Source organism: Schistocerca serialis, chromosome 5, assembly GCF_023864345.2.
Source record: "Schistocerca serialis cubense isolate TAMUIC-IGC-003099 chromosome 5, iqSchSeri2.2, whole genome shotgun sequence".
Lineage (NCBI taxonomy): Eukaryota > Metazoa > Arthropoda > Insecta > Orthoptera > Acrididae > Schistocerca > Schistocerca serialis.
In genome coordinates this window covers 255,488,942-255,515,707 of record NC_064642.1, presented here as the reverse complement: position 1 = coordinate 255,515,707, position 26,766 = coordinate 255,488,942, and the positions used below count along the sequence as shown (strand labels likewise).

At 43.1% G+C, this 26,766-nt stretch overlaps 1 protein-coding gene across 1 annotated transcript in view; it reads right to left on the bottom strand.

Annotated features, from left to right (window-relative positions):
* Window positions 1-2,395: 2,395 nt before the first annotated feature.
* LOC126481880 (outer dense fiber protein 3-like protein 2) overlaps window positions 2,396-26,766 on the bottom strand; it is a 42,828-nt gene continuing 18,457 nt past the window's right edge. The window contains exon 4 of the mRNA XM_050105839.1: window positions 2,396-2,657. Within this exon, the coding sequence (XP_049961796.1) occupies window positions 2,396-2,657 (262 nt within the window). The remainder of the gene's footprint in view (window positions 2,658-26,766) is intronic.

Below are 26,766 nucleotides of genomic sequence, written 5' to 3'. Positions count from 1 at the left end.
AATAGGTACGAAATTCTTGTCAGAACAACACATTTTTTGTGTAAAAGTAACTCAATTTCAATTAATACAGCGAAGCCGGATACCAGTGTGGGAAAGAATGACAATTTATTTAATTGATCACATGTGCACTCCCTCAAAATAAATCCCTACATCCAGTTTGGTGAGATCTGTGAAAGGAATGAATGTATGGTCGTCTGCTAACCACAGATAGTGAATCGGAATATATGATCATCTTTGAGTCGATCCTTTGGCTACCTTTGGTGAGACCAAAGAGATGGAAGTTACCAGAGCTTTGAGCGTCTGAAATGTGGCTGACCAATAAGGTAGCAGGGTGCTTCTCCCACTTCGAGAGAGGTGCGAGAGAATCGGAATACGGCCATGTTTCAGGTACTCTGCCGCTGAACCATCTGCTGTAAAGACCTGTTTTTTTGTTGTGCTCCGGAATGAAAGAGTGGAGGCATGGTATGGATGTGGAATATTTAAGAGTAGTTAGAATTAATAATTTCTCTTTCACAGGACCTTTTGGGGGGAAAATTACAAAGTGAGGCAGGTAATTTTAAGGGGATTGTAGTAAACCAACGGTCACAAAGAGCCCACGTGTAGATATAAGTTGAGATACTTCCGTGAGCTTAAGCTGAAATATTTAAGAATTAATAGCGTGTGTACAATAAGCTGAAATATTTAAGAATTAATAGCGTGTGTACAATAAGCTGAAATATTTAAGAAATAGCGTGTGTATCATAAGTTGAAGTATTTAAGAAATATCATTCCGTGTGACGCTGAATTTAAACTCTGAGAGAGAATCAAGGTGAGTCGGCCGTTTTTCCAGCAACGCCACATGGCTTGCATTGCACAGGAAGACGTGCGTTTATCTCCAGAGTTCACATTAGGAAAGTAGAAATTACAAAGTGGGGCAGTGTCGTGTGAAACTGGGATAAATATTGATTGAAGTGGGAAAGCGGAAAGTGATGAAGTTGTAACCGTTCTTTGTGTAATATTTCATATTGTTGTGTTGTGTATGTCTTGTAATTTGGGTATGTGTGTTTTGCATGGGAGTAGCAAGGTAGTTTCGAAAGATTTGTGGGTATGCCTGTTCCTTCTGTATCGCTCGATCTGGAGGAAAGTTTCGTGAGGATTATTGTGAGAGGCGAAGTGTGAGGTATAATAAAAGATCCACCATCCGATCCAGGGAGTGCACTGTTGCGGTAAATAGATTACGAGACCATAGTATAGAGATTCACTAACGTAAAGCCATGCCCACTGGGCGGAATTTCTCATGTGATTTTGTTGTAGGTTGTAGAATTTGTGTGTTTAGGAATAAATCAAATAGTGAAAAGAAAGAGATTGGTGGCCTTTTTTCATTAAATTGTATGTTATTGTAATGTCCCGAATTTATATAAAAGCCGTTAAATCAAAGACAAAAGGTAAATGTGGTATTGCCAGTGCGTAGTGTACAGTCAGAGTTCTATAAATCACTGATAGTCAGATGCGTGTTTCCGTTGCGTATTATTCATACAGGAGGATAATTTGTAACTAAATAGTAAGATACGAGAATTCATGTTGCTCGATAAATTAAGGAAGATTCCACTCGCTTGGCAAACCACTCATCTTGCAGGCCTGACTGCTTGATGCCACAGTATGAGAAAGGCAAGTGGGTGCCTCTCACCGAAAAGGATTGGATCATCACTTGCAATCCCGATTCATATTTCATATTTAGTTAGTGAATAGAAAAGTGTTAATAGAAAAACTACATTTCAATTTTATCCACGATTTTGGCTACATTACGTAGTCTTGACTACATGATAAACAATATCTGTGGAAGTTGTATATAACGCATCGTCATAATATGTAGCCAACCAATATTGTGGGACACCAAAAAATGTATATGCATGAAATTGTTCTTACAGCGGATGTACAATGTGTCAGTGCGACGAACTATATTGAGAAACTGAACATCCATTACGTACTTGCATCTTTATCTGCGAAAATGGTCCTTGTCGGTACATCAGCATAGAGTTCGAATAGAGTCGCTGGAACATTGCAAACCATTCAGATTAATCGAACATCTAAATACGCATAATGCTGGTATCACCAGGATGTGTTTTTTCTCCTCACCCCCGCGGCAGTAATTGAATTAAGAGTCAGCCGGGAATAACATTTGAATCAATTGACGACCATTGAGCTAGAGTCACGAATTTTCAAACGTCCACTGCCATGTATGAAGGCGAGTGACACCACGAGTGCTAACGTGAATCGAGGGATGTCGTCGTGAACGTATTGAATGACATTGAGCGGTCACAGCGCGGAGGAAATGAACTTTTCACACGGTAAAAGTACTTTACTGATTTACTAGAGGGACACGGGAAACATAAGGTGAAGTGAGGCGGCGCCGGCGTCAGGGGTTGTCCTCCCGCAGGAAGAAGGCCATGACGAGCGGCGAGTTGCGCTTCCGGAAGGAGAAGGCGGGCGTGTGTCGGCCCCAGGCGTAGCTGGGGCAGTAGGCGTCCGGGCCGGGGCGCGCCGACTGCGGCATGGGCGGGCGGCGGCCGCCCACCGCGGGCCTGGCCGCGCGACGCAGGTACACCTCGGGGGGAGGCGGCACGTAGCCCGCGGGGCCCGGACTCGACTCGTACAGCGGCTCCGCCAGCCAGCCGCGCCTGCGCACGGCCACAACGCTCATCCGCCACCGGCTCCTTACGGCACGGGACGCCAGCCACTGTGTCACACGCTACCGTTCGCCAAAAGCGCAGCACCCAGAAGCAGTGTTCCGAATCACTCCAAACTCGAAGGGTGTGGGGAATAGTGGAATCATAATAACTGATTAACGCAGACTCAGCAGCGTCCTCTTTTGTGCGACCAGACAGGACAGTGTTCCGCCACGCTCAGTCGGTGCGGAGACGTCAAATCAGCAAGGGGACTGCGGCTACCCGACATCGCCGTTTTCTTCCAAGCAAACTGGACAGAAATAAAAGAGGCAGACCCGGGGGCTCCAGATGGCCAAGCGCTTCCAAGAAAAAAATAGCATTTTTGCTTAAGGTGCGCAAGGTACGAGCCGTTTATCTAATACAGCACAATATAATACAATATGCTAATTCAGGTGAGACAGGTTCGAAGTATTTACTGAAGCCCTCCCATTTGAAATACCCAGGTAAAGGAACCTCTTTTTCCATCAAAATCTTTCCTACCGACTATTATTTTCTTTTTAACAACATAGTAAAATTTGTTTTCCTTTACCAAAATTTACATTATGTATCACTTTTTTTTCGACTAACAAAGCTGTTTTGTAAAACGGACAACTAACAGCACTGAAAAAATCTACATAAAAAGACGAAAATACTACACTTCTGGCCATTAAAGTTGCTACACCACGAAGATAACGTGCTACAGACGCGAAATTTAACCGACAGGAAGAAGGTGCTGTGATATGCAAATGATTAGCTTTTCAGAGCATTCACACAAAGATGGCGCCGGTGGCGACACCTGCAACGTGCTGACATAACGAAAGTTTCCAACCGATTTCTCATACACAAGCAGCAGTTTACCGACGTTGCCTGGTGAAACGTTGTTGTGATGCCTCGTGTAAGGAGGAGAAATGCGTGCCATCACGTTTCCGACTTTGATAAAGGTCGGATTGTAGCCTATCGCGATTGCGGTTTATCGTATCGCGACATTGCTGCTCGCGTTGGTCGAGATCCAATGACTGTTAGTGTGGTGTCACCGCCAGACAACACACTTGCTAGAAGGTACCCTTTAAATCGGCCGCGGTCCGTTAGTATACGTCGGACCCGCGTGTTGCCACTATCCGTGATTGCAGACCGAGCGCCGCCACACGGCAGGTCTAGTCTAGAGAAACTCCCTAGCACTCGCCCCAGTTGGACAGCCGACTTTGCTAGCGATGGTTCACTGTCTACATACGCTCTCATTTGCCGAGACGACAGTTACGTCATTTGCTACGACCTAGCAAGGCGCCATATTCAGTTACTGTTCTGAACAGATAATATTGTGAATCATGTACCGTCAAGAGCGACGTTCATCATTAATGGATTAAAGTTAGGTATCAAACTAATTACGTCCACTTTCTGAATTCTAATTCCTTGTCATGCTCCAGACCTCACGTCAATAGAGTCCTTCCCTCCTCATGCCAGCCTGCGTGAGCTAAAACGCGTGCATTTCGGCCTCCTCTTGTAACACGGAGTTGGCTCTTCTGCCAACACAACAGTTAGCACAATTTTGAATCGGTGGGTTCAGCAAGGTAATACGGAAAGCCGTCCTGGATCCCAACGGCCTCGTATCACTAGCAGTCGAGATGACACGCATCTTATCCGCATGGCTGTAACGGATCGTGCAGCCACGTCTCGATCCCTGAGTCAACAGATGGGGACGTTTCCGAACACGAACAGTTCGACAACGTTTGCAGCACCATGGCGCCTGCGATGGTGTACTCAACGACGAACGTGGGTGCACGAATGGCAAAACGTCATTTTTTCGGATGAATCCAGTTTCTCTTTACAGCATCATAATGGTCGAATCCGTGTTTGGCGACATCGCGGTAAACGCGCATTGGAAGCGTGTATCCGTCATCGCTATACTGGCGTATCTCCCAGCGTGATGGTATCGGGTGCCATTGGTTACATGTCTCGGTCACCTCTTGTTCGTATTGACGGCACTTTCAACAGTGGACGTTACATTTCAGATGTGTTACGACCCGTGGCTCTACCCTTCATTCGATCCCTGCGAAACCCTACATTTCAGCAAGATAATGCACGACCGCATGTTGCAGGTCCTGTACGGGCCTTTCTGGATACAGAAAATGTTCGACTGCAGCCCTGGCCAGCACATTCTCCAGATCCCTCACCAATTTAAAACGTCTGGTCAATGGTGGCCGAGCAACTGGCTCGTCACAATACGCCTGTCACTACTCTTGATGAACTGTGGTATCGTGTTGAAGCTGCATGGGCAGCTGTACCTGTACTCGCCATCCAAGCTCTGTTTCACTCAATGCCCAGGCGTATGTAGGCCGTTATTACGGTCTTAGGTGGTTGCTCTGGGTACTGATTTCTCAGGATCTATGCACCCAAATTGCGTGAAAATGTAATCACATGTCAGTTCTAGTATATTTGTTCAATGAATACTCGTTTATCATCTGCATTTCTTCTTGGTGTAGCAATTTAATAGCCAGTAGTGTATTGACAACATGGTTAAATTTGTTTTCCTTTTCCAAAATTTACTTCATGTATTAAATTTTTTTTTTTTTGATTAATAAAGCTGTTTCGTGAAACAGAGAATAACTAACAGCATTGAGAGAAGCTACAGAGAAAGACGATGAACTAACCTCTGCAGGTTTGTTACTAGTTTTTAGTGACAAATAACTCACTATGATTACAAAGGCGGTGGGCCACTCTGTAACGTTAATAAAGAAACAAATAAATAAAAATGAGGCATTATGAGAATGGTCGCGGGTCGAGTGCGTTATGAGCCACTTATGTCTCCGGTAAACAGAGAGTTGTAGGCTCGAGTCCCTACACAGGAGCTTTTGTTTTAATTTTCAGATTTTACGCCAGCTACACTGCAAATAAACCAAAATGTTCAATATAACCAGTTTCTTAATATTTTTATAAAAGGCATGAAATGGAAAGGCAAAGGAAAGTTTAGAGTAGTAAATAAATCTTCCGGTCTTTGTGGCCGAGCGGTTCTAGGTGCTTCAGTCCGGAACCGCGTTGCTGCTACGGTCTCAGGTTCGAATCCTGTCTCGGGTATGGATGTGTGTGTGATGTCCTTAGGTTAGGTTTTAGTAGTTCTAAGTCAAGGGGACTGATGACCTCAGATGTTAAGTCCCATATTCCTTAGAGTCAATAGAACCATTTGAAATAAATTTTCAAGAATTGATTGTACTTACAGCGTCCACGACAACTCTGCAAATAACTTTCCAACAAGGGATTGTAATTGCAGCGTACAGGAATTCGTATGCCATTAGTTTCATTTCGCCCTTCCAGCAGCGTTAGGCGTGGTTTGCTGCATACCGTGCAATGAGTGACAACCTCTGATGAATTTAAGTGAAGTTTGTTTTCCTACAGAAACTTTAAAAATAATCCCATAACCGTAAAACTGAAGCGTTAGTAACATGTGTAAGATGCCTTGTTCTACGATGAATGAAACCCTAGGTGTGTAAATCATCAACAGTATAATAATAAAAGGGTCTAATTTTATGTACGAATTTGTCGTGTACTCCTTACAGCCCTGTGCTGGAAATTTGATCGCTGAGTTCTCGTGGATGCTGTAACTACATTTCTTGGCAATGGATTTGCTACCCCCAATTTTCCTCTGCCTCTCCTTTTCATGCCTTTCGTGTAAATATTAACACATACAATATATTGAGAAATATTTATGTTTACTTTTCAATATATGTGACGTAAAAGTTGAAAATAAAAGAGCTTTTTGCATAGGGTCCCGATCCCACGACCCTTTTTACTACCATACTGAACTTTTCCCGATGTGCCAACCGCTGCCCGGAAACACAAATGGCTCAAGCCTCCATCGATCCGCGCCAGAAATGCTATTTTTTTCCTAAACACTTAGCCATTTGGAGCTCCCACTTCCGTCATTTCCATAATCTCGCCAAGCCCTACACATGCCATAAATCTTAGCGAAAGCGATTATGCTGAGATGGCGCGGCCTCCTTATAAGTGAAAACGTTCAAGCGTGTACCGGTATGATTCGTCGATAATCAGACGGCGCATTATCAGCACATGTGTTCGAACGGCACAGAGTGATTGGCGTTCGGGAAACGGGTTTGTCCTACCGCGACATTGTGGCACGTACAAGGCACGCTGTTAACAACAGTGATGTGTGTGTGGAAACCGGGGCCAGCGAAATATACGGGCCCCCCAACGAACTTGTGACGTCACCTTAGTAGGCTTTTCCGTCACACTTCGGGAAGGCTCGGCTCCGTGCAGGGCCCGTGGGAAATCAATATTTAATTGAAAGGTACCGACCCAAGTCGTGCTATCAAGATCTACCATGCATTTAAACTCGCAATCAAGAATTGTTAAACTCGTTTGAAATAGTTATTCTCTCCTCACTCGAAATGATTGCTGGGATTTGTAAGACCTTCTCATAGCACGTTGTGTGACGATCGCGCCACAGGCTGCGGGATTTGGTAGAACCAGCGAATAGGAAAGGGTAGCTTGTATCAACGACCGGACGCCGGACAAGAGTGTGACCACACCTAGGATGGCAGCCATATGGAGTGATTGACAGAACAGCATCGTTCACAGTGCCGGCTCGAATTGCTGTGGATGTGGACATGCCTGCACCGACGATTCAACAGTCTGCTGAAGGCCATGCTTGTCATTAGGTCGGCTTCCATTGACAACAACTCGCCAGACTGCGATGGACACGTGTTCCCCATCAGCTCGCCCTACAGTGACGGCGAACGTATTAAATTTTGCCGCGATGAAAGCAATCGGCTATACTGCATTGTTCAGCGGCATGGCGGACAAACGCCAAGTCTGATGGTTTTGGACACCCATTGCCTATAAGATAAAATGATCTCATCTTCTACTTATTTAAGGCAATCTGATCAGCAACCAAGCCACTGTCCCTCTTGCAGGAAGCTCCATATGCCATATTTCAGCATTATAATATCCATCCAAGGGTGGTGAGGCAAGTGCATGTCTTCTTCAAAGAACAGCACATTCCACAACTTCCTGGCTTGTACGCTCACCTGATCTGTTGCCCATCGAATATGTCTGGGATATGGTCGGTTCTTCTCTTCCTGTCTTCCTCCTTGACATGGCGTCTTCCACCGCACTGAATCCTCACCGTCAGAGTGCATGTAGAGTTCTGTAATTATAATCACATGTATATTGTCTTGCCCCTAATCTGTGTAATAATATCTCTGTAATCATATGTCTCCCTCTTGGTGCTGTAGTTTTCACAAACAGTAGCGTATATCAGTTCCTGGCTGTGACCAGTGGCTAGTATTGATTGCTGTTGTGAACATCAGCGCTAGTTTTCAGAGGAAGAGAGCTATTTTCTAGACTAGAGATGATAATAATAACAGTATTAGTAATTGTTGTTATAATAGTAGTAGTAGTAGTTTAATTGGTTCAAATGGCTCTGAGCACTATGGGACTTAACATCTATGGTCATCAGTCCCCTATAACTTAGAACTACTTAAACCTAACTAACCTAAGGACACCACACACATCCATGCCCGAGGCAGGATTCGAACCTGCGACTGGAGTGGTCACGCGGTTCCAGACTGAAGCGCCTAGAACCGCACGGCCACACCGGCCGGCAGTAGTTTAATTCATCTGTAGGTAACTTTTACAAGGATAGTGTATATGTCATGGTGTTACAATCTAAGAACAACAAACATAACACCGTTCATATACGTGGGCATTTATATATTCCAGAATTCGAATCAGACACAGCTGCCAACATGAGTAACGTAGCAATAGGTATCCTCGGAGTAGCGAAGCAAGTTATATCACTTAATACAAGCAAGTCTTCTGGTCCAGACTATATAATAATTAGGTTCCTTTCATTGTATGCTGATGCAATAACTCCATACTTAACAATCATATACAACCGTTCGCTTTACGAAAGATCCGACCCAAAGACTGGAAAGTTGCACAGGTCACACCAATATTCAAGAAAGGTAGTAGGAGTAATCCACTAAATTACAGGCCCATATCATTAACGTCGATATGCAGCAGGATTTCGGAACACATATTGTGTTCGAACATTATGGACTACCTCGAAGAAAACGGTCTATTGACAAACAGTCAACACGGATTTAGAAAACAACGTTCTTGTGAAACACAACTAGCTCTTTACTCGCATGAAGTGATGAGTGCTATTGACGAAGGATTTCAAATTGATTCCGTATTTCTGGATTCCTAGAAGGCTTTTGACACAGGACCACACAAGCTGCTTGTAGTGAAATTGCTTGCTTGTGGAATATCGTCTCAGACATGTTACTGGGTCCGTGATTTCCTGTCAGAGAGGTCACATTTCGTAGTAATTGACGGAAAGTCATCGAGTAAAACGGAAGCGATTTCTGGCGTTCCCCAAGGTAGTATTATAGGCCCTTTGCGATTCCTTATCTATGTAAACGACTTGAGACACAATCTCAGCAGCCGTCTTCGGCTGTTTGCAGATGACGCTGTCGTTTATCGAGTAGTAAACTCATTAGAAGATCAAAACAAATTGCAAAACGTTATAGAAAAGATATCTGTATGGTGCAAAAATTGGTAATGACCCTAAATAACGAAAAGTGTGAGGTTATCCACATGAGTGCTAAAAGGAATTCATTAAACTTATGTTACATGATAAAACAGTCAAATCTAAAGCCCGTAAATTCGGCTAAATACCTAGCAATTACAATTACGGACATCTTAAATTGGAAGGAACACAGAAAATGTTGTGGGGAGGGCTAACCAAAGACTGCGTTTTATTGGCAGGTCACTTAGAAAATGTAACAGTTCTTCTAAAGAGACTGCCTACACTACGTTTGTCCGTCCTCCTCTAGAACAGTTCTGCGCGGTGTGTGAGCTTTACTATATATTATTGATGGAGAACATCGAAAAAGTTCAAAGAAGAGCAGTACGTTTTGTATTATCATGAAACAGGGGAGACAGTGTCACTGAAATCATACAGCATTTGGGATGGACATCATTAAAAGAAATGAGTTTTCCATGGCGGACGAAATTCCAATCATCAACTTTCTCCTCCGAATGTGAAAATATTTTGTTGATGCCGACATACATAGGGAGAAACGATCACCACGATAAAATAAGGAAAATCAAAGATGGCACGGAAAGTTATAGGTGTTCGTTCTTTCCACCAGCTATACGAGATTGGAATAATAGAGAATTGTGAATGTGGTTGGATGAACCCTCTGCCAGGCACTTAAATGTGATTTGCAGAGTATCCATGTAGACGTAGTGTAAGGTGTCAGGCAAATCCAACACCTTCCATGAAAACCCTGACATGATAGCAAATCCGGCAGTATGTCACATAGCTCCGAATAAATCCTGACATTAAACTAACCAAAGTAATACGATCAACGAGTGAGCAAATGGAATACCACAGACTAACACAAGAACGCCTAAATGCATGTCATACCTTCCCACCGTGAAACAGACGCAGTTCCGAGGGAAGAAACGAGAACAGTAGCCGATAGCAGAGTCGTGTAGGCTAGGAGGCCCTACGATAAGGGACGGACACCCACGTTGCCAGCCGACCGCCAGGACCACCCCCCAGCCCATGTTAAAAGATAGAGCCCTCCAGAAGAACAGTATAGATCTTACACTAACACTAAAAGGACCACACCAGCTGAAAGTTTTAGCGTGAGACTATACGCGTCTCTGTTATGTTGCAAACGTTAAAAACATTGCCCCACCACGAAAAGTATAACGTTTCTCATTGGATACACAGACTTTTTGTAGGCGGAGTTTAAAGTTAACATTGAGACCCTGATTGGTCAGTTGAAAACACAGCCAGCTACCTTTTTTTTAAACCAACTTCGGTAAATTGTAGTAAGGAGAAGTTAAGATAGGAGTTGCTTCCGAGACGGCGAGGTGCGTGGAGCTGCACCGCCCGCCGCCCCCTGACACTGCCTAAACACCGACAAGGTAATGAACGTACGCGGTGCCGCCATAAGGCTTCACTCAGAACTGCAGACGTCTCATCTGTTACATCACCTTTTTACGTAATACAAGTGTCGATCGTCAATTAAACTTCGTGGTATTCACATTTGCTACTAGAAGTTAAAATCTGAAATGCGATGATTTTTCTGTTGTATAATTATTGAGAAGCCACATCAGCCACTGTAATTTACGACAAGTTAGATAAGTAATTAAAGATAATTGTGAGTCACTGTAGACCATTTTGATAGTTTTCTCTTTTATGAAACTTGACTAAAATCTAGATTATAGATGTGATATGGCATAGGTCATCCTTCGATCCATTGTAGAACTTTGAAACCCATTCAGGGACTATTCATTCACATTTTTGTTGAACGCAGTTGGTTTTTATCATCCTGTTTAAAATATTTACTTTTATCAATACTGCAATTTATAAACAATGTTTTGTGAGTAGAATAAAATTTCCAATGGTAAACTTAACTGCTTTTTCGACGTTATTTTACCAGCTAACAAAAAATAGTAAAGCCTTGAACCCCTTCCACTAAATTTAGTTAGTATTAAGATTCGTTTACAGGGAGTGCAGAGGAGCTGACACTGAAATCATTAAGTATTTGATTATATCACCGCTAGTCTCACTGAACTCTTCTGAACTCTACATGTCATGTGTGGTCTGGCGTCTCCTTACCAGCAACAGGTTCCACGTTCAAACTGGTCAATTCCCTAAAAAACACGCTCAGAGCGTCGTTGCGCGAAAGTGGTAGGGAGACACAATTTAGAACAAACAGAAACCACGCAGAATGTTAGAGAAGCAGGGTCGCCATTCTCTAACATTTATAAGGGTGGCCTGGGTGGGCCGAGCGGTTATAGGCGCTACAGTCTGGAACCGCGCGATCGCAACGGTTGCAGGTTCGAATCCTGCCTCGGACATGAATGTGTGTGATGTCCTTAGGTTAGTTAGGTTTAAGTAGTTCTAAGTTCTAGGGGACTGATGACCTCAGCAGTTAAGTCCCATAGAGCTCAGAGCCATTTGAAGCATTTTGAATTTATCAGATTAACAGAGGATTTTCTGTCAGGTTTGAATTTTACAAAAGCTTAATCACTATCCCAGAAGTAATTTATAACTTACAGCAAAAAGGCACCGAAATAAACGTAACATCCAGTTATTTTACCACAACAAAAGAGTGCAATTTCCTCCATGTTAGTCTCTCTCGACAAGCGAACTTGCTGATTGAATTTAAAGTGCATTTAGCTGAACTTAATTAAAATTTTAGCTGCTTGTTATGCTGTGGTTGCAAGAATTCCGAAAACTATGTGACGGAGTAACTGAAAGAAAGTCGTGAATAACCAAGCTTCTTTCATCGGATCCAGGGAACTGTGGCAGCAGACTTGGCGACATCAGAAAGGACTGGAGAGAGGCGGATTAGGAGAGGACGCGAAAGAGAGTCACCTGTCCGACAGCGACTTCGAGATAGACGACTATGCGACTTCGCTCCCTGGTGGCAGCCTTGGGCAGACAGCTAAGAGGCTTGGCTTCCTGGAAATGGCAGTCGGGCACTGTAGACGACGAGATTTTGTGTCCAGGTCGTAGCAGCCGGGTGCAGACATAGACCACGAGTCAACGCGTCCTGGTGATAGCAGCCGAGCGCAGTCAACGATGACTTATCGCATCCGGAGGCAGCTAGGGACGGGAAAAACCGACAGGTAAAAATTGATACCGGTATTTCCGTTCTGAATAAACGGTATTTTTCGGTATTTGTTTGGTCTCTGTTGTAATAGGGGTTTTTTAAGTTTTACTAATAACCGAGTAAAAAACCGAAATATCAATTAGCCATACCAGCGGTATTAATACTTCCCATTTTCGAATAAGCCTTTTTTTTTAAAAAAAAAAAAAAAAGGAGTATTGCTTATTTGTAAGATTTGCACTGGTCTGAAATATCTGCATTGCGTTATTATGGAAAATGAGAAAAGCGCTGCGTGCTATTTTAATAACAACACCGATAGAAAGCAAGACTTTCCCCCATTGTATTGCAGAATGGCGGTAGCCGTAGTCTGGAAACATTTTTACGAAGTGGCGTAGCAATGAAGTGCAATTCTTCATTCGCTTTAAAAGATTAAAGATTTGGTTCAAATGGCTCTGAGCACTATGCGACTTAACTTCTGAGGTCATCAGTCGCCTAGAACTTAGAACTAATTAAACCTAACTAACCTAAGGACATCACACACATCCATGCCCGAGGCAGGATTCGAGCCTGCGACCGTAGCGGTCGCTCGGCTCCAGACTGTAGCGCCTAGAACCTCACGTTCACTCCGGCCGGCATTAAAGATTTGTCTGCCATTTCTATGAGATAATGAAAGAGGAAGGAAATTATAGTAACAGTAACAATTTAAACGCCTAAGAACAGTTCATTCATAGTGTAGAATTAAAGTGGAAAGTAGTTCATCATATACTGTCTTGTGTCTACACAATATGCCTTTATCAGCTAGTAGCCCTTTAAAACGGGCAAATTAACACGAGAAACAGCGTTCTTCAACCTCAGTTTTCACCAAGTAGTACTAATTATTCGTTTTGCCCGATTAGTGGTAAGATCCCCGATTACCAACATGATTGTTGAACAGAGTTTCAGAAAATTAGAATCAATATATGGTGATGTTTGCAGTATTCAACAACTTACCACTTTCGGAGAAAAGTAGCGAATGGTGAATTAAGTTTTCTTTTATTTGCCTGTTTAATTTCTTTTTTATTCTATGTGTCTTGAAACTGAGAGAGTGAAATTGTTTCAATCTTTGTTCCATTTCTACGTTTATCACAGGAAATAAAACGAATAAAAACCGAAAATGGGTTATTTCAGAAACCAGTTATTTTGAGAGGTTTTCACAGTCAGGTTAACCTGAAAACGACATAACCGAAAACCGGTTGTTTCACCAATAACCGACGTCCCTACAGGCAGCCGGGAGCGCACAACTACCACGAGATGTCGCGTACTGGTGCCGGCAGCCACGCTCCAGAAAACCATCGACAGTTACGTTTTAGTTGCGTGTTCAATTCGTGTTGGGTGAGTAAAGCCGAATTTGTGGTTCTGAGAATACTTACGTGACGTGTTGTAGGACTGTTGAACACATTTTATTGGAGTAGTATACAGAACCAAAGAAACTGGTATAGGCATGCGTGTTCAAACACAGAAACATGTAAACAGGCAGAATTAATTATCAAGTGTGCTGCGTTAGTGTTGTGTTCGGTGCCGTTATACAGTGTCATCAGGTGATGTGGTTTTAATTGTGTGCTCGACCTGTATATAGTCCATGATTGTTTGTGTGCTTTTTATACTGTGGCCGACTTTTAACTTGTTTTTGCCTCCAGTGTTATTTAAGTGCGCTACACATTGCCAGCTGTGTTCTTTTCAACATTATGTCGACTTTTTAACTGTCTCCCAGTGCATGTCCCCATATTAGTGTGTCTTTTAACTACCATCATCTCCATTTACAGTGTTTTTTATGTCCCCCTTTTACGTAAGAGTACGCCTTCTATATTTGTAAAGCCCTTTGGCTGAAGAGTGGTGGACTGTGCCGCTGCCAGCCCTCCCCTGCCCATGTGGGGAATGGGAATGAAATTCCAATAAAGAAAAAAAAATACAGCAGAATACGTCACTGCGGTCGGCAACGCCTAAACCGATATAAAACAACAAGTTCAAAAAATGGTTCAAATGGCTCTGAGCACTATGGGACTTAATATCTATGGTCATCAGCCCCCTAGAACTTAGAACTACTTAAACCGAGCTAACCTAAGGACATCACACGACACCCAGTCATCACGAGGTAGAGAAAATTCCTGACCCCGCCGGGAATCGAACCCGGGCGCGGGAAGCGAGAACGCTACCGCACGACCACGAGCTGTGGACGACAACAAGTGCCTGGCGCAGTTGTTAGATCGGTTACTGCTGCTACAATGGAGGGTTATGAAGATTTAAGTGAGTTTGAATGTGGTGCTACAGTCGGCGCATGAGCAATGGGACACAGCTTCTCCGAAGGAGCGATGAAGTGGGGATTTTCCTGTACGACCACTTCACAAGAGAGTGCCATGAATATCACAAATCCGGTAAAATGTCAAATTTCCGACATTGCTGCGGCTAGAAAAAGATCCTGCAAGAACGGGACTAATGACGACTGAAGAGAATCGTTCAACGTGACGAAAGTGCAACCCTTCCGCAAATTGCTGCAGATTACAATGCTGGGGCAGCAACAAGTGTCAACATGTGTACCTTTAAACGAAACATCATCCATATGGGCTTTCGGAGCCGAAGGCCCACTCGTATACCATTGATGACTGCGTGACATAAAGCTTTATGCCTCGTCTGGACCCTTCAACGCTGACACTGGACTGTTGATGGCCGGAAACATGTTGCCTGGTCGGAAGAGTCTCGTTTCAGATTGTATCGAACGAATGGGCGTGTACTGGTATGGAGACAATCTCATCAATCCATGGACCCTGCATTTCAGCAGGGGATTGTTCAAGCTGGTGGAGGCTCTGTAATGGTTGGGGCATGTGCAGTTGAAATGATATGGGACCCTCGACACTTCTAGATACTATTATTACAGGTGGAACATACGTAAGCATCCTGTCTGATCACCTGCAACCATTCATGTCGATTGTGCACTCTGACGGACTTGGGCAATTCCAGCAGTACAATTCGATACCCCACAGTCCATAATTGCTACTGAGTGGCTCCAGGAACGCTCTTCTTAGTTTAAACACTTCCGCTGGCCGCCAAATTCCCGAGACATGAACATTACTGAGCTTATCTGGGATGCCTTGCAATGTGCTGTTCAGAAGAAATCTTCACCTCCTCGTACTCTTATGGATTTATGGACAGCCCTGCAGGATTCATTGGTGTCAGTTTCCTCCAGCACTACTTCAGACATTAGTCGGGAACATGTCACATCGTGTTTCGGGGCTTCTGCGTGCTCGTGGGGGCCGTACATGATATTAGGCACGTGTACCAGTTTCTTTGGCTCTTCAGTGCAACTGTGTTCTGTAGGATTAAATGTTTACACAGTATTAACAATATTAGAAGAAAGTTCCGAAGATGAGGGCGTGCCATTAGGGACTCGATTAACTCTGAATAAAATGGACGATCCCAAGTACGAGTTAACTAGTCAATTCGATAATATAAAAACTCAACCGAGTACTTAGGCTGCGAACACGTATTCGAATGCGCAAATCGAGAGGTGGAGGTGGTTCATATGAAACAAGACACATTACAACTCAGTGAGCAGATAGGTAATATAAAAATCAAAGTGACAGATGAAATAAAGATGGATAATATTATTATTAGACAACAAATTGTTGAAAAAACAGAACTAGAGCGTTAAGAATCCTCGGAATCTGTTCAGGAGGTATTGGCGGAAATCGTGTGAACAACATAAAAGTACATATATATTTGAACCCGACACTTAAACAGGTAGAAGAAGGGCAAAAGGAACTAAATAATTGGAAGTCTCAGGCTAATGAGGATTGCAATGCATGAAGAGCATTGTAAAAAACAAAGTGTGTTCACACTGTGGTGAGAGCATAGTGTTGAAAAGTCCGTATTATTAGGAAAGATAGAACGGGCAGAGGGCCGTTTGCACGTACAAATGAGTCCAAATATTATAAAGGCTATTACTGGTAATCGACATGGTGGAAATAAAACCGTATTAGTTTTTACAAGAGGTACGGCTGATGCGCTGGATCCTGAGATACGTAACAAAGAAACGCTGTGCCCGTATCCAATTAAAGGAATATTGCTATATTTCATGAGTGACTGGTGAGTGAAATTGAGTTTAATAAGTGGTAGTCGCGTGGTAGGTCGTCTCCCACTTTCAAGCCGGAGGGAGAGCTATGTCCGATTGTATTTTAAGAAAGTTTGAAGAAGCTCTACCTAAAGAAAATTCAATTTTTGATAGGACATTTAGAGGCAGAAGCCGCGAAATAGACGATTCTGCACAAGTAAGATTTTAAGAACTGAGCTGACTTTTCCCGGTAATTTATGGGCCAATGTTGGTCGGATTGTGAATAACAAAAACTAACGTTGTAACTAATAGATCTAAGACCTTAAAATGGACAAAAATGCTTTTAACGGCATTAGAAGAAAGCTCATTGACGAATCGATTATTGAAAGTCAGTTAATGAAGGTACTTATTAGGCAACTGCCAGTATATTTGAGGGAAAAGATGATGGGCAAAGAATGGTCAAGGATCAGTGCCCATCTTCAGTTCCAGGAGGAAGCCTCTTCAATTTTCCCAATGTTCTCCCCAATGCAAGCCCCACCACCACCACCATGTAGTGAAATATTTCTACGGGACTGGCAACAAATCTCCCTATTCAGCGATCTATAACAGCTCCCACATTTCTCACTGATTGTCAAAGTACGAGGGGACTTCTAGGTTACACATTGTATACCATGCTAAGACCACTGTGCTACAAGAATGGCGCATTGTCAGAAGAGAACACTTGTTCTCGGTTTCCAGCAGTTATAATTGTGCTGCGGTGCAGGTAACAGGAGTGAAAGGACACGGTAACTGGAAGCGTACTCCGAACTTAGGCACGAAAGGCAAAACGACTGTGTTGACAAAAGTCTAAATTGCACCTGATTTACTGTGAAACTATTAGCACCTTTTCAGTACGACTGAACGCGATATTGCATTTATTTCAGATAACGGAATAATTTCAAGGTGAATCAGCGTGAAAATGAGACGTTTTGCTCACATGAATCGTACTGTGCCGCGTGTTTCAACTTTGGAGCACGTCTCCTGTTGCCGCACCATTTCACTCCCACACAGCGATGCGTGTGTTATCTGTACCGCATCAGAACTGTCTCTTCGGGAACCCCGGAACAAATACTCTGTTCTAAGAATGTGTCACACTTGTGACTGCACAGCGTTCTTAGCGTCGGACAATATGTAGAACTTACAACTTTGGCAACATGTGGGCGGACATTTTGTTAGCAGGTTGTTTCAAGTACGCTGCGTAAGTGTCGCTGGGAAGCCCTTACACATCCACGTACAGTCCTGATGTCTCCCCAAGCGATTTCCATATTTTTGGAGCCCTGAAGAAAGATATTCGTCTCCACCGATTTGCTTCGGAAGGAAAAGCGGACGCCAGGGTAGAATCACGGTTCCGTAGGCAACCGCAAACATGTTTCGAAGAGGGCACTGACTGTCTTGTATCATAGTCGGATACATGTGTTAACAGTTATGGCGATTACATTTGAAGTAATAGAAAGCTTACTTACTTTTTTTTATATGTGTCTCGTTTTCATCTGACCGTTTCTTATACATGTATATCGTGTCATTTAGGGTGTGATGCTGTAGCCCTGCTTCCCTTGTTTTAGATGTACAAAAACGCTTATTTATTTTGCTATTGTTTGATTCAACTATTACACACGCATTTCCCGTGTTTTATCAGAAATTTACAAAGTTTCTGTCGTGTGTTCACGAGTTACAAAAGCTATATGATGTTCAATTGTGTCGTTGCGTGTTTCTTTGATGAGTGGCGCGCGATTTCACTGTTGTCATTTGACATGTTTACCTTTGTGTGTGTGTGTGTGTGTGTGTGTGTGTGTGTGTGTGTGTGTGTGTGTGTGTGTGATGAAGAGGCACAGAGGCAGACAGACAGACAGAGAGGGAGATAGTAAGAATTTTTAAATCAAGTCGTATGTTTGTTGTGTAATGGTACATTGCCAACAAGTGCTTAGCAAATTATGAGTGATAGCTATCACTTTTCAGTGCTGTAAGATGTTCCATATACCTCGTTCTAAAATTCTAACATGTTTGGCTCACAGCTACACACTGATTTGTTTAAAATTACCTAAACTTTAACAGGAAGAAGAATAGCATTGTAATAAGAACTGAATAGTCTTCTCACAGCTTTCAGTTTCTCACCTTTTTGTAGGTGAATGCTATCTCATCAAAAATTTAAGAGGATCCAAACTGGAATGTAACTGAAAGGTAGGATTTTGAAGATAAGATCGCTTCACTCCAAGTCCCTTATAAATAAGCACGACAGGTTTTGCAGCATTTTAGCTGCATCATCAGGTGCAACGTGTACAAATTCATCTACATCTACATCTACATGGATACCTTGAAAATTACATTTAAGTGCCTGGCAGAGGGTTCATTGAACCACCTTCACAATTCTCTGTTATTCCAATCTCGTATAGTGCGCGAAAAGAATGAACACCTATATCTTTCATTACGAGCTCTGATTTCCCTTATTTTTTCGTGGTGATCGTTCCTCCCTATGTAGGTCGGTGTAATAAATGAAAACTCTTTTAAGGTAAGCAATGTAGCTTAAGTACAAAGATATGCGGAGTGAACATGCTCACAAAATCAAGTCATGTTGCGATCGTGAAAAGAGAATGGGATGACCCAGCGCTCATAGTCAACAGTTCCTTCGCTAAGTAGCGGACGTTAAATATAAAATAGGATAAAAAAACGTAAAACGCTTCCGTGACATCTAGAAAGGACGAAAGCTAAAAATAAACAATTCCTAAATACCTATCAAGTATATAAAATACTACTAAATTCCTCTCACTATGAGTACCAGTATCAAGTGAGTTACCGGGACTCCATATGCCGAAAAAGTTACCAAAAACCTCCCGTACAAGATCACCTACTGGATTATATAAAATAACGCAGCTCGCGGTTCTTCATTACCTAAAAAGAATTGAAAAAAATATTGGTAAAAACTCCAGTTACTCATTCTTAATTTGTGGTTCATTCCCCAAAAACTCCAATGTAAAACTATGTTAAGGCTTAGCACGAAACTGGCATTAAGTGAAACAAGACTGAATATCGTGTCGTACATAAAAAGCTCAATCGGAAGAAAGCAACGCATTGCAAAGCCATATCGGAAGAGGCTGCACTTAACCACGTCAAGCGCGCGCACTGGAATGTGTACTTCTAGGCTGCGTGTCAAGATGGAACTGTGGAGGCGCCGTTTAGTGCCGTGGAGAGTCGGAGACGGCAACACGATTCAAGAAAACTGTAATCTCGGGCTGTTGTTTTAGCAGAGCAGTGGTGGCCGGCACACAGCCAGAGCATTCCATTTACAATGATGTGTTTTTTTCCTTGAGCGAGCAATTACAGACCGGGTATCACTCTTCCTCTTCACCCCACAGACCTCCTCCTTCCCCATCCACAAGAAAGGGAGATTCTGAATGTAAAGAGGAACGATAGAAACAGACTATGATGCGAAATAACGAGCTGTAAATTACGAGTTATTAGGGTGGTGGGCGATTGGAAGTTTAAAAATATTATATTAAAGGCTCTGAGCACTATGGGACTTAACATCTATGGCCATCAGTCCCCTAGAACTTAGAACTACTTAAACCTAACTAACCTAAGGACAGCACACAACACCCAGCCATCACGAGGCAGAGAAAATCCCTGCCTCCCCCCGGGAATCGAACCCGGGAACCCGGGCGTGGGAAGCGAGAACGCTGCCGCACGACCACGAGATGCGGGCTGTATTAAAGGGAGACTCACATTGTATGCAGATTATATAATAATTTAGAATTTTGCAACATGACGTGGTCAGACATGTGGTGAGGGATCTGGCGAAAGCCAATTAGCTCCGTTCAAAATCGTGCAGCTGGATGCGATACAGTCGCCTGCCTCCCAAAGCCATTGTATGGGAACTGACTCTTGACTGCGACTTGGAGGAAGGATGTGCCCTAGGTACTCCACGAGATTTGCTAAATACGGCTGACGATGAGCAAAAATTTCATGGAAGTACGTTAGCACTCATGGGTGAGTACCTAGGCTTAGAAAGTTTTTGTCAGTGCGTGGCACTAAATTTATTTGAATTAAGTCTCAATCAATGTTTATTGTGCCTCATGTACGAAACTATCAACATAACTTATAAAATGCTCCTGTTGACACATATGCTGTTAGTAAAGCTGATTCGCAGCTCTGATGCAGAGAGGAAGAGAACAGGGCTTATTTCTTGTCTACGTAGTAAAGTCTAGTGGTGACTGTGTTGGACAATATTTCATTTATTTTTGTCATATTCCAGAGTTAACAGTTGACTTGCCACAGACCTTAGTTACACTACACACATGCTCATAAATGCATAATTGCAGAATGTCGTGCCACACAACGTGGCACTACACAAAACTGGCGCTTAATAGGATAGGCGCATAGGGAACACACACGTCACAGATCTGTAAGTCCCCGGTATTGGTGATAAGTTGAGAAAACAGTCCCGAAACACATGTGCTACCAAACACCACTGTTTCCTGCGCCTGTACCCCGACATGAATGTGGGATATGATCACCATGTACACGTACACGTACACAACTATGGGTTGGCATAGTCTGGATCAGGTGGTTGAGCAGCTACTGGGGTATAGCCTCCCATACTTGCACCAGTGTTTGTCGGAGCTCCTGAAGTGTCGTAGGGGTTTGAAGAGGTGCAGCGATACGTCGACCGAGAGCATCCCAGACGTGCTCGATGGGGTTTAGGTCTGGAGAACAGGCGGGCCACTCCATTTGTCTGATATCTTCTGTCTCAAGGTACTCCTCCACGATGGCAGATCGGTGGGGCCGTGCGTTATAATCCATCAGGAGGAAGGTGGGACCCACTGCACCCCTGAAAAGGCGGACATACTGGTGCAAAATGACGTCCTAATACACCTGACCTGCTACAGTTCCTCTGTCAAAGTCATGGAGGGGTGTACGTACACCAATCATAATCCCACCTCCATACAGGTCCCTTTCAAGGACATTAAGGGATTGGTATCTGGTTCCTGGTTCACGTCAGATGAAAACCCGGCGAGAATCACTGTTCAGACTACACCTGGACTCGTCTGTGAATATAATCTGGGACCACTGTTTCAATGACAATGTACTGTGGTCTTGACACCAGACTTTACAGGCTCTCCTGTGACCAGGGGTCAATGGAATGCGCCTTGCAGGTCTCTGGGTGAATAAACCATGTCTGTTAAATCGTCTGTAGACTGTGTGTCTGGAGACAACTGTTCCAGTGGCTGCAGTAAGGTCCCGAGCAAGGCTACCTGCAGTACTCCGTGGCTGTCTGGGTTCACTGATGGTGAGATATCGGTCTTCTTGTGGTGTTGTACACTGTGGACGTCGCTTACTGTAGCGCCTGGACACGTTTCCTGTCTGCTAGAACCGTTGCCATAATCTTGAGATCACACTTTGTGGCACACCGAGGGCCCGTGCTACGACCTGCTGTGTTTGACCAGCCTCCAGTCGCCCTAGTATTCTACCACTCATAACGTCATCGATGTGTGTTCTTTGAGCCATTTTCAACACACAGTCACCATTAGCACGTCTGAAAACGTCTGCACACTTACTCGCTGCACCGTACTCTCACACGCACCAACACACCTCTGCGTATGTGGACTGCTGCCAGCGCCACCGTGCGACGACCGCAGATCAAATGCACAGCGTGGGCATACCCCGAGGTGATTTAAACCCGCAAACCACCAACCAGAGCGTTGTTTCACCATGTATCAGCATTATACTTAATTTTTGAGCAATAGTGTATAACGTAACAAGCTGTGGACATGGTGGTAATGAAACAGAGTGAGGCGTAGCGCCTTCGCATCGCTCCTGTCACTTGTTAGGACGATATCGTTATAAGCATTAGTCATCGACAGATGTCACCAGCGGACATGGACCTGAGTTACAGAGCCGCATGTAGTTGTACTAGTAGGCGGCAGAGGTCAGCAGTTGACGGACAGTGCTAGCAGTCGTAGTCAAACAATGTTGTAAAGTTATGTTTGATTAATATTTAATGTATTTGCATAATTATAATTATTTTATATGTGTAGTAATTAGAGTGTGAGTGTTGTATGAGTGAAGAAGAAAAGAAGTAAATGAAAATTGTTTTGTTTATTCACGAAGTACCAGTTAAACTATACAGGGGATTTACTATAATTAAATGTGCAGTCAGTTTATGGTACTAATAAATCGTGAGTAGAACACAAATTAATCGGTAATTTCAGAAGGAGTAATTGTATATTTGATACTTTTCTAAATTTATTTATGTAGCAATTGCCATAGAAAGAAATGTTTTACTATGATTGGTCATTGAAGTAAAGCGCGGGTTAGCGCGGGATAACGCTGCAACCTGATTTGCTGTTTGTGATATCAGCCAATCAGAAAAATGCAGGCTCGCGCCAATCTATGCTGGGAACAAACCCTTTGGTGTGATCTAGGGGGGTCGGGGCTGAGGGTTCGAACTAGTAACATCTCATTGAAAGCAGCTCCGACGAAAGTACTGTAAAATCGCGGGAAAATGCTAATTACGAGTTCGCGAAGTAGTAAAAAGTGTTACTTTTGAATACATTACGGGAAAGGCAGTGATCAATTGAAAGGTCTCTGTTGGATTCCTTTCATGTTTGATTTCTTAAATCTGTTGTCATTTATGGAATAAATTCCTCTTCTAAATTTACTGTGGCGTTTCTGACTATCTGGGAGGAGACTGAGTAGTGGAACGTGTTATTTTTACACATAAACAAGAACGATCTGTCACACTACTACACTTTAAAACACAGTTTATATGTAATTCATGTCACACAGTCTCATACGGAACCTACATCCGCTTTCTTTTATATACTGTATATGATAAGATACTGTCATCACCCTTCCCTTCTGTGTGAGAGTATGAATGAGCAAATGTATTTGTAGTTGCATGCTAGAGGGTAGCAGACAAGGCTGTCTGCTAGAGAACAGTAGGACCAACGTCGGAACAGGTAGCTACGCTTCCTAAAAGCAAAGAGGTTTCTATCCTTAGTATGGTTCTGTTCGTCCGTTGTCATGTTGGTATAGGAAGCTGCCCCTCTGGCCACTTCCGTTTGTCTTTGTGAGCCACCCTCAGGAAGCACGCTCGGCAGTAGGGCAGTTGCTGTGGGACCGTGGCGAGCGTCTGAAGTGGTAAGATCTCCGGCTAAGCGCGTGTCTGCTACGTCCGTAGGACAATGGATTTGTTAAGTTCAGCCTAACTGAAAATTTAATCATCTTTATTTCGGGTTTAACTCTAAAATATCTAAGGTTATCTTAAATTGCAGCGTAGTGTAATTCTCGTGTGAAGTTCATAGTATTTTCCGGTTGTTGCTTTGTTACTACTTTGTGAGTAAAGTGGAACCACGTGTTGATCAGTAACTCTAACTAAGATCAATCTTAAATGCGAATGCTTGTGTGATTATAACGTCTCGTCTTGACAATATTTTCAATATAGCAACTTTTCTTTATGTTCAACCCACGTGGGGTGTACTTTGCGAGACCAGTACCACGTGCTTATATAACTGTTTGACCCGTCAGGTTAACAGTAAGACGTTAATAACCAGTTCGAGGTTTTTCTTTTGTAATTTGCTTTTCGATCTAATTTATTTTAATTATCAAAATTATTGTGGAGTTATACGCTTTGTGTAAACCAAGTTGACCACGTGAAGCATGTGGTGTAATCATCAAAGTAGCCCTCAGATATTCTTTTCGGGAAGATTTCACAAAGAGTTAATATGAATTTAGTATACCAGTGTGTGGTAATTACATGACGGACAGGATTGTGCTACGAACGTAATTTCTTTGGGTGAAAATTTGAATCTGTTGGTAGTGGTTAATTTTCTCTTGGATATGTTTCAATGTTCTTTGTGTGTTGTTTTATGAATGCAGGGTTGTATGCAGTCTCCCAATCTTGGCTCCATATTTGATGTGTTCCGTAAGATTAAAATCTCACATTTTTACAATCCTTAAACAAGGCACCAGCTCAGTTATAACTCACGTATAATATGCTGAAATTTCAATGAACAATCTTAAAATAAATTTCCAAATATAAACTGATTTCTTTCTTTTTATTTAAATTCTCCTTTTTATATATAGATATATTACCGGTTGTTGTATGACTGTAAAAGATTATAATCAATGTTAGTCTGTTTGGGAATTTGGTAAACTTAGACTAGATACCTGATGAAACAGTTGCTTAGTAATACAAGATTAACTTCGCCAGACAGCTCACAGCTTTTAAGCCGCTTTTATTCTACTATTAGCACCCGATTTCAGCATAGCAAATTCTTGTAGCAATATTACACATGGCGACCCTGTTCTGTGATTCCGCTAGACTCTGGAATCTCTGAGACGTTAGATTGCAAGCGTTGTATAATCTTAATTTTTTTTCCTACAGCGCTCAAACAACTTCTGCTTTGTTTCTGAGGAGACTTTCTAAAGATTCACTGCGTTGTTGAGCGGCGTTGTGTTGTTTGTCTTGTTGTTTTGTTTTCTATATTTGTGTGTTTTATATGTGTGTGTGGTTTTTTTTTTCTCGCTTGTAAATTCCACTGTTTCGATCAAAGATAAAAATTTGTTTTGCGTGTGAAAAAGTGAGTACTAGGTTGGGTACCTTTCGTGTAACTGTCGAAATTTTTGGGGGATACATTTACTGTGATTAGTGTGTTGCGTACTGGGTATAAATTGAACTAATGCAGACACGTAACCAAACTAAAAGTAAGCGGTCCGACAACTTAAGCAACATGGACCAAGGGGATAATTTGAATTCGAATGTTAACGCGTCGGGCGGTTCCGAAAATGCAATGGGAAATACTTCAGACGAAATGCAGAACAGCACGAACGGGCTCACATCAGAGCCACAAATTAATTTGCCTCCTACTAACCAAAAAGATTTGGCAGAACTCATGAAAGCCTTATTGCAACAAAATAAAGAAAACGCACAGAAATCTGAAAAATCGATCCGCGAGCTAGGGGAACAAATGACACAGAAATCTGAAAAATCGATCCGAGAGCTAGGCGAACAAATAGACGAAAAACTAATCCAGCAAACAAATAAAGTCGACAAGTCGATGCAGAGAGTGTCCGATGATATCTCACAAAGAATAAACAATCTGGCAAGTGAAATAAAAAGTGATATTATGAAAGAATTAGGCCGTACATTTGAACAAATCGATGATCGTCTGCAAGCCTTAGAACAGAGCAAGCGGAGTCGCGATGCCGAATCTAAAGAAAGCGAAAAACGGCTACTTAGGAATTTCCAAGAGCTGAGGGAAGAATGCCAAAGGCAACACCAGCAGGTACTCTCGAGGGTCCAAGAGGCAGAAACGCATTGTCCCACGTCCGTTAGCAACACAATAGCGGACAACAGTTTAGCGATCCACGCGTTGGAACAGCAAGTAGAACAATTGAAGCAGACTGGGGCGGAGGACAAGAGACAAATAGATGATAAGATTGCGGCATTAGCGGACATTGTAGGCACGATGAAGCTGACGGAAAGCGAGAACAATACTACACTGGTAGCGGCCGCAGAGACCGAAGAAGTGCGTTCGCTTCTGAGATTTCAGAAGGGACAGTTCGAAGTGAACAGGCAAAACAAAGCTGTAACAGGCGAATTACAAGAACGCGTGGCGCATCTGGAAAACCGCATGGCGTGTGATTCCGAACTCGCCAATAGCACTAAAAATAGCCGTACGAACAGTGCAGAGAGGGACTCCGGCCACGAGGGAGATTTTGACGACAGGGAAGAATGTAATTTGAGGGGCAGACATGAGAAAAATAGAAACATTCAAGGGCCTCGACAGGAGGAAATGCGGGGATTTGATTTCAAACATTTCCTTACGGTAAGAAAGTTTGAGATATTCCGAAATTCGCAAAAAGGAATACATCCACGAGCATGGCTCGAGCAATTTGAGTTCTGTCTTCCTCCCGACTGGGCAAGTTCACATAAGATAGAATATATGTGTGGCTATTTGGAAGGCGAACCGGCGATTCGCATGAGGTCGGCAGCGCGTCACTGCAACTTCACTCGGGAGTTTCGACAAGCCTTTCTCTCCGCCTATTGGTCGGAAGCGGCACAAGATAGGGTCAAACATGGCATAATTATGCTGCCAAATTTGACCCAGTCTGGTTTCGGCAGCCCTGCACGCCTATTCGACCACATGCTGCAGGCAAATCAATTTTTATACGACCCATACGGGCCTGCGGAACTAATTAGGATATGCATCACCAAATTGCCGATGCACTTGCGGCACGTCATTCTTGCGGGACGATGCAAAGAGGACGTGGAAACGTTTAAAACACTTCTCCAAGAGTTGGAATATAATAC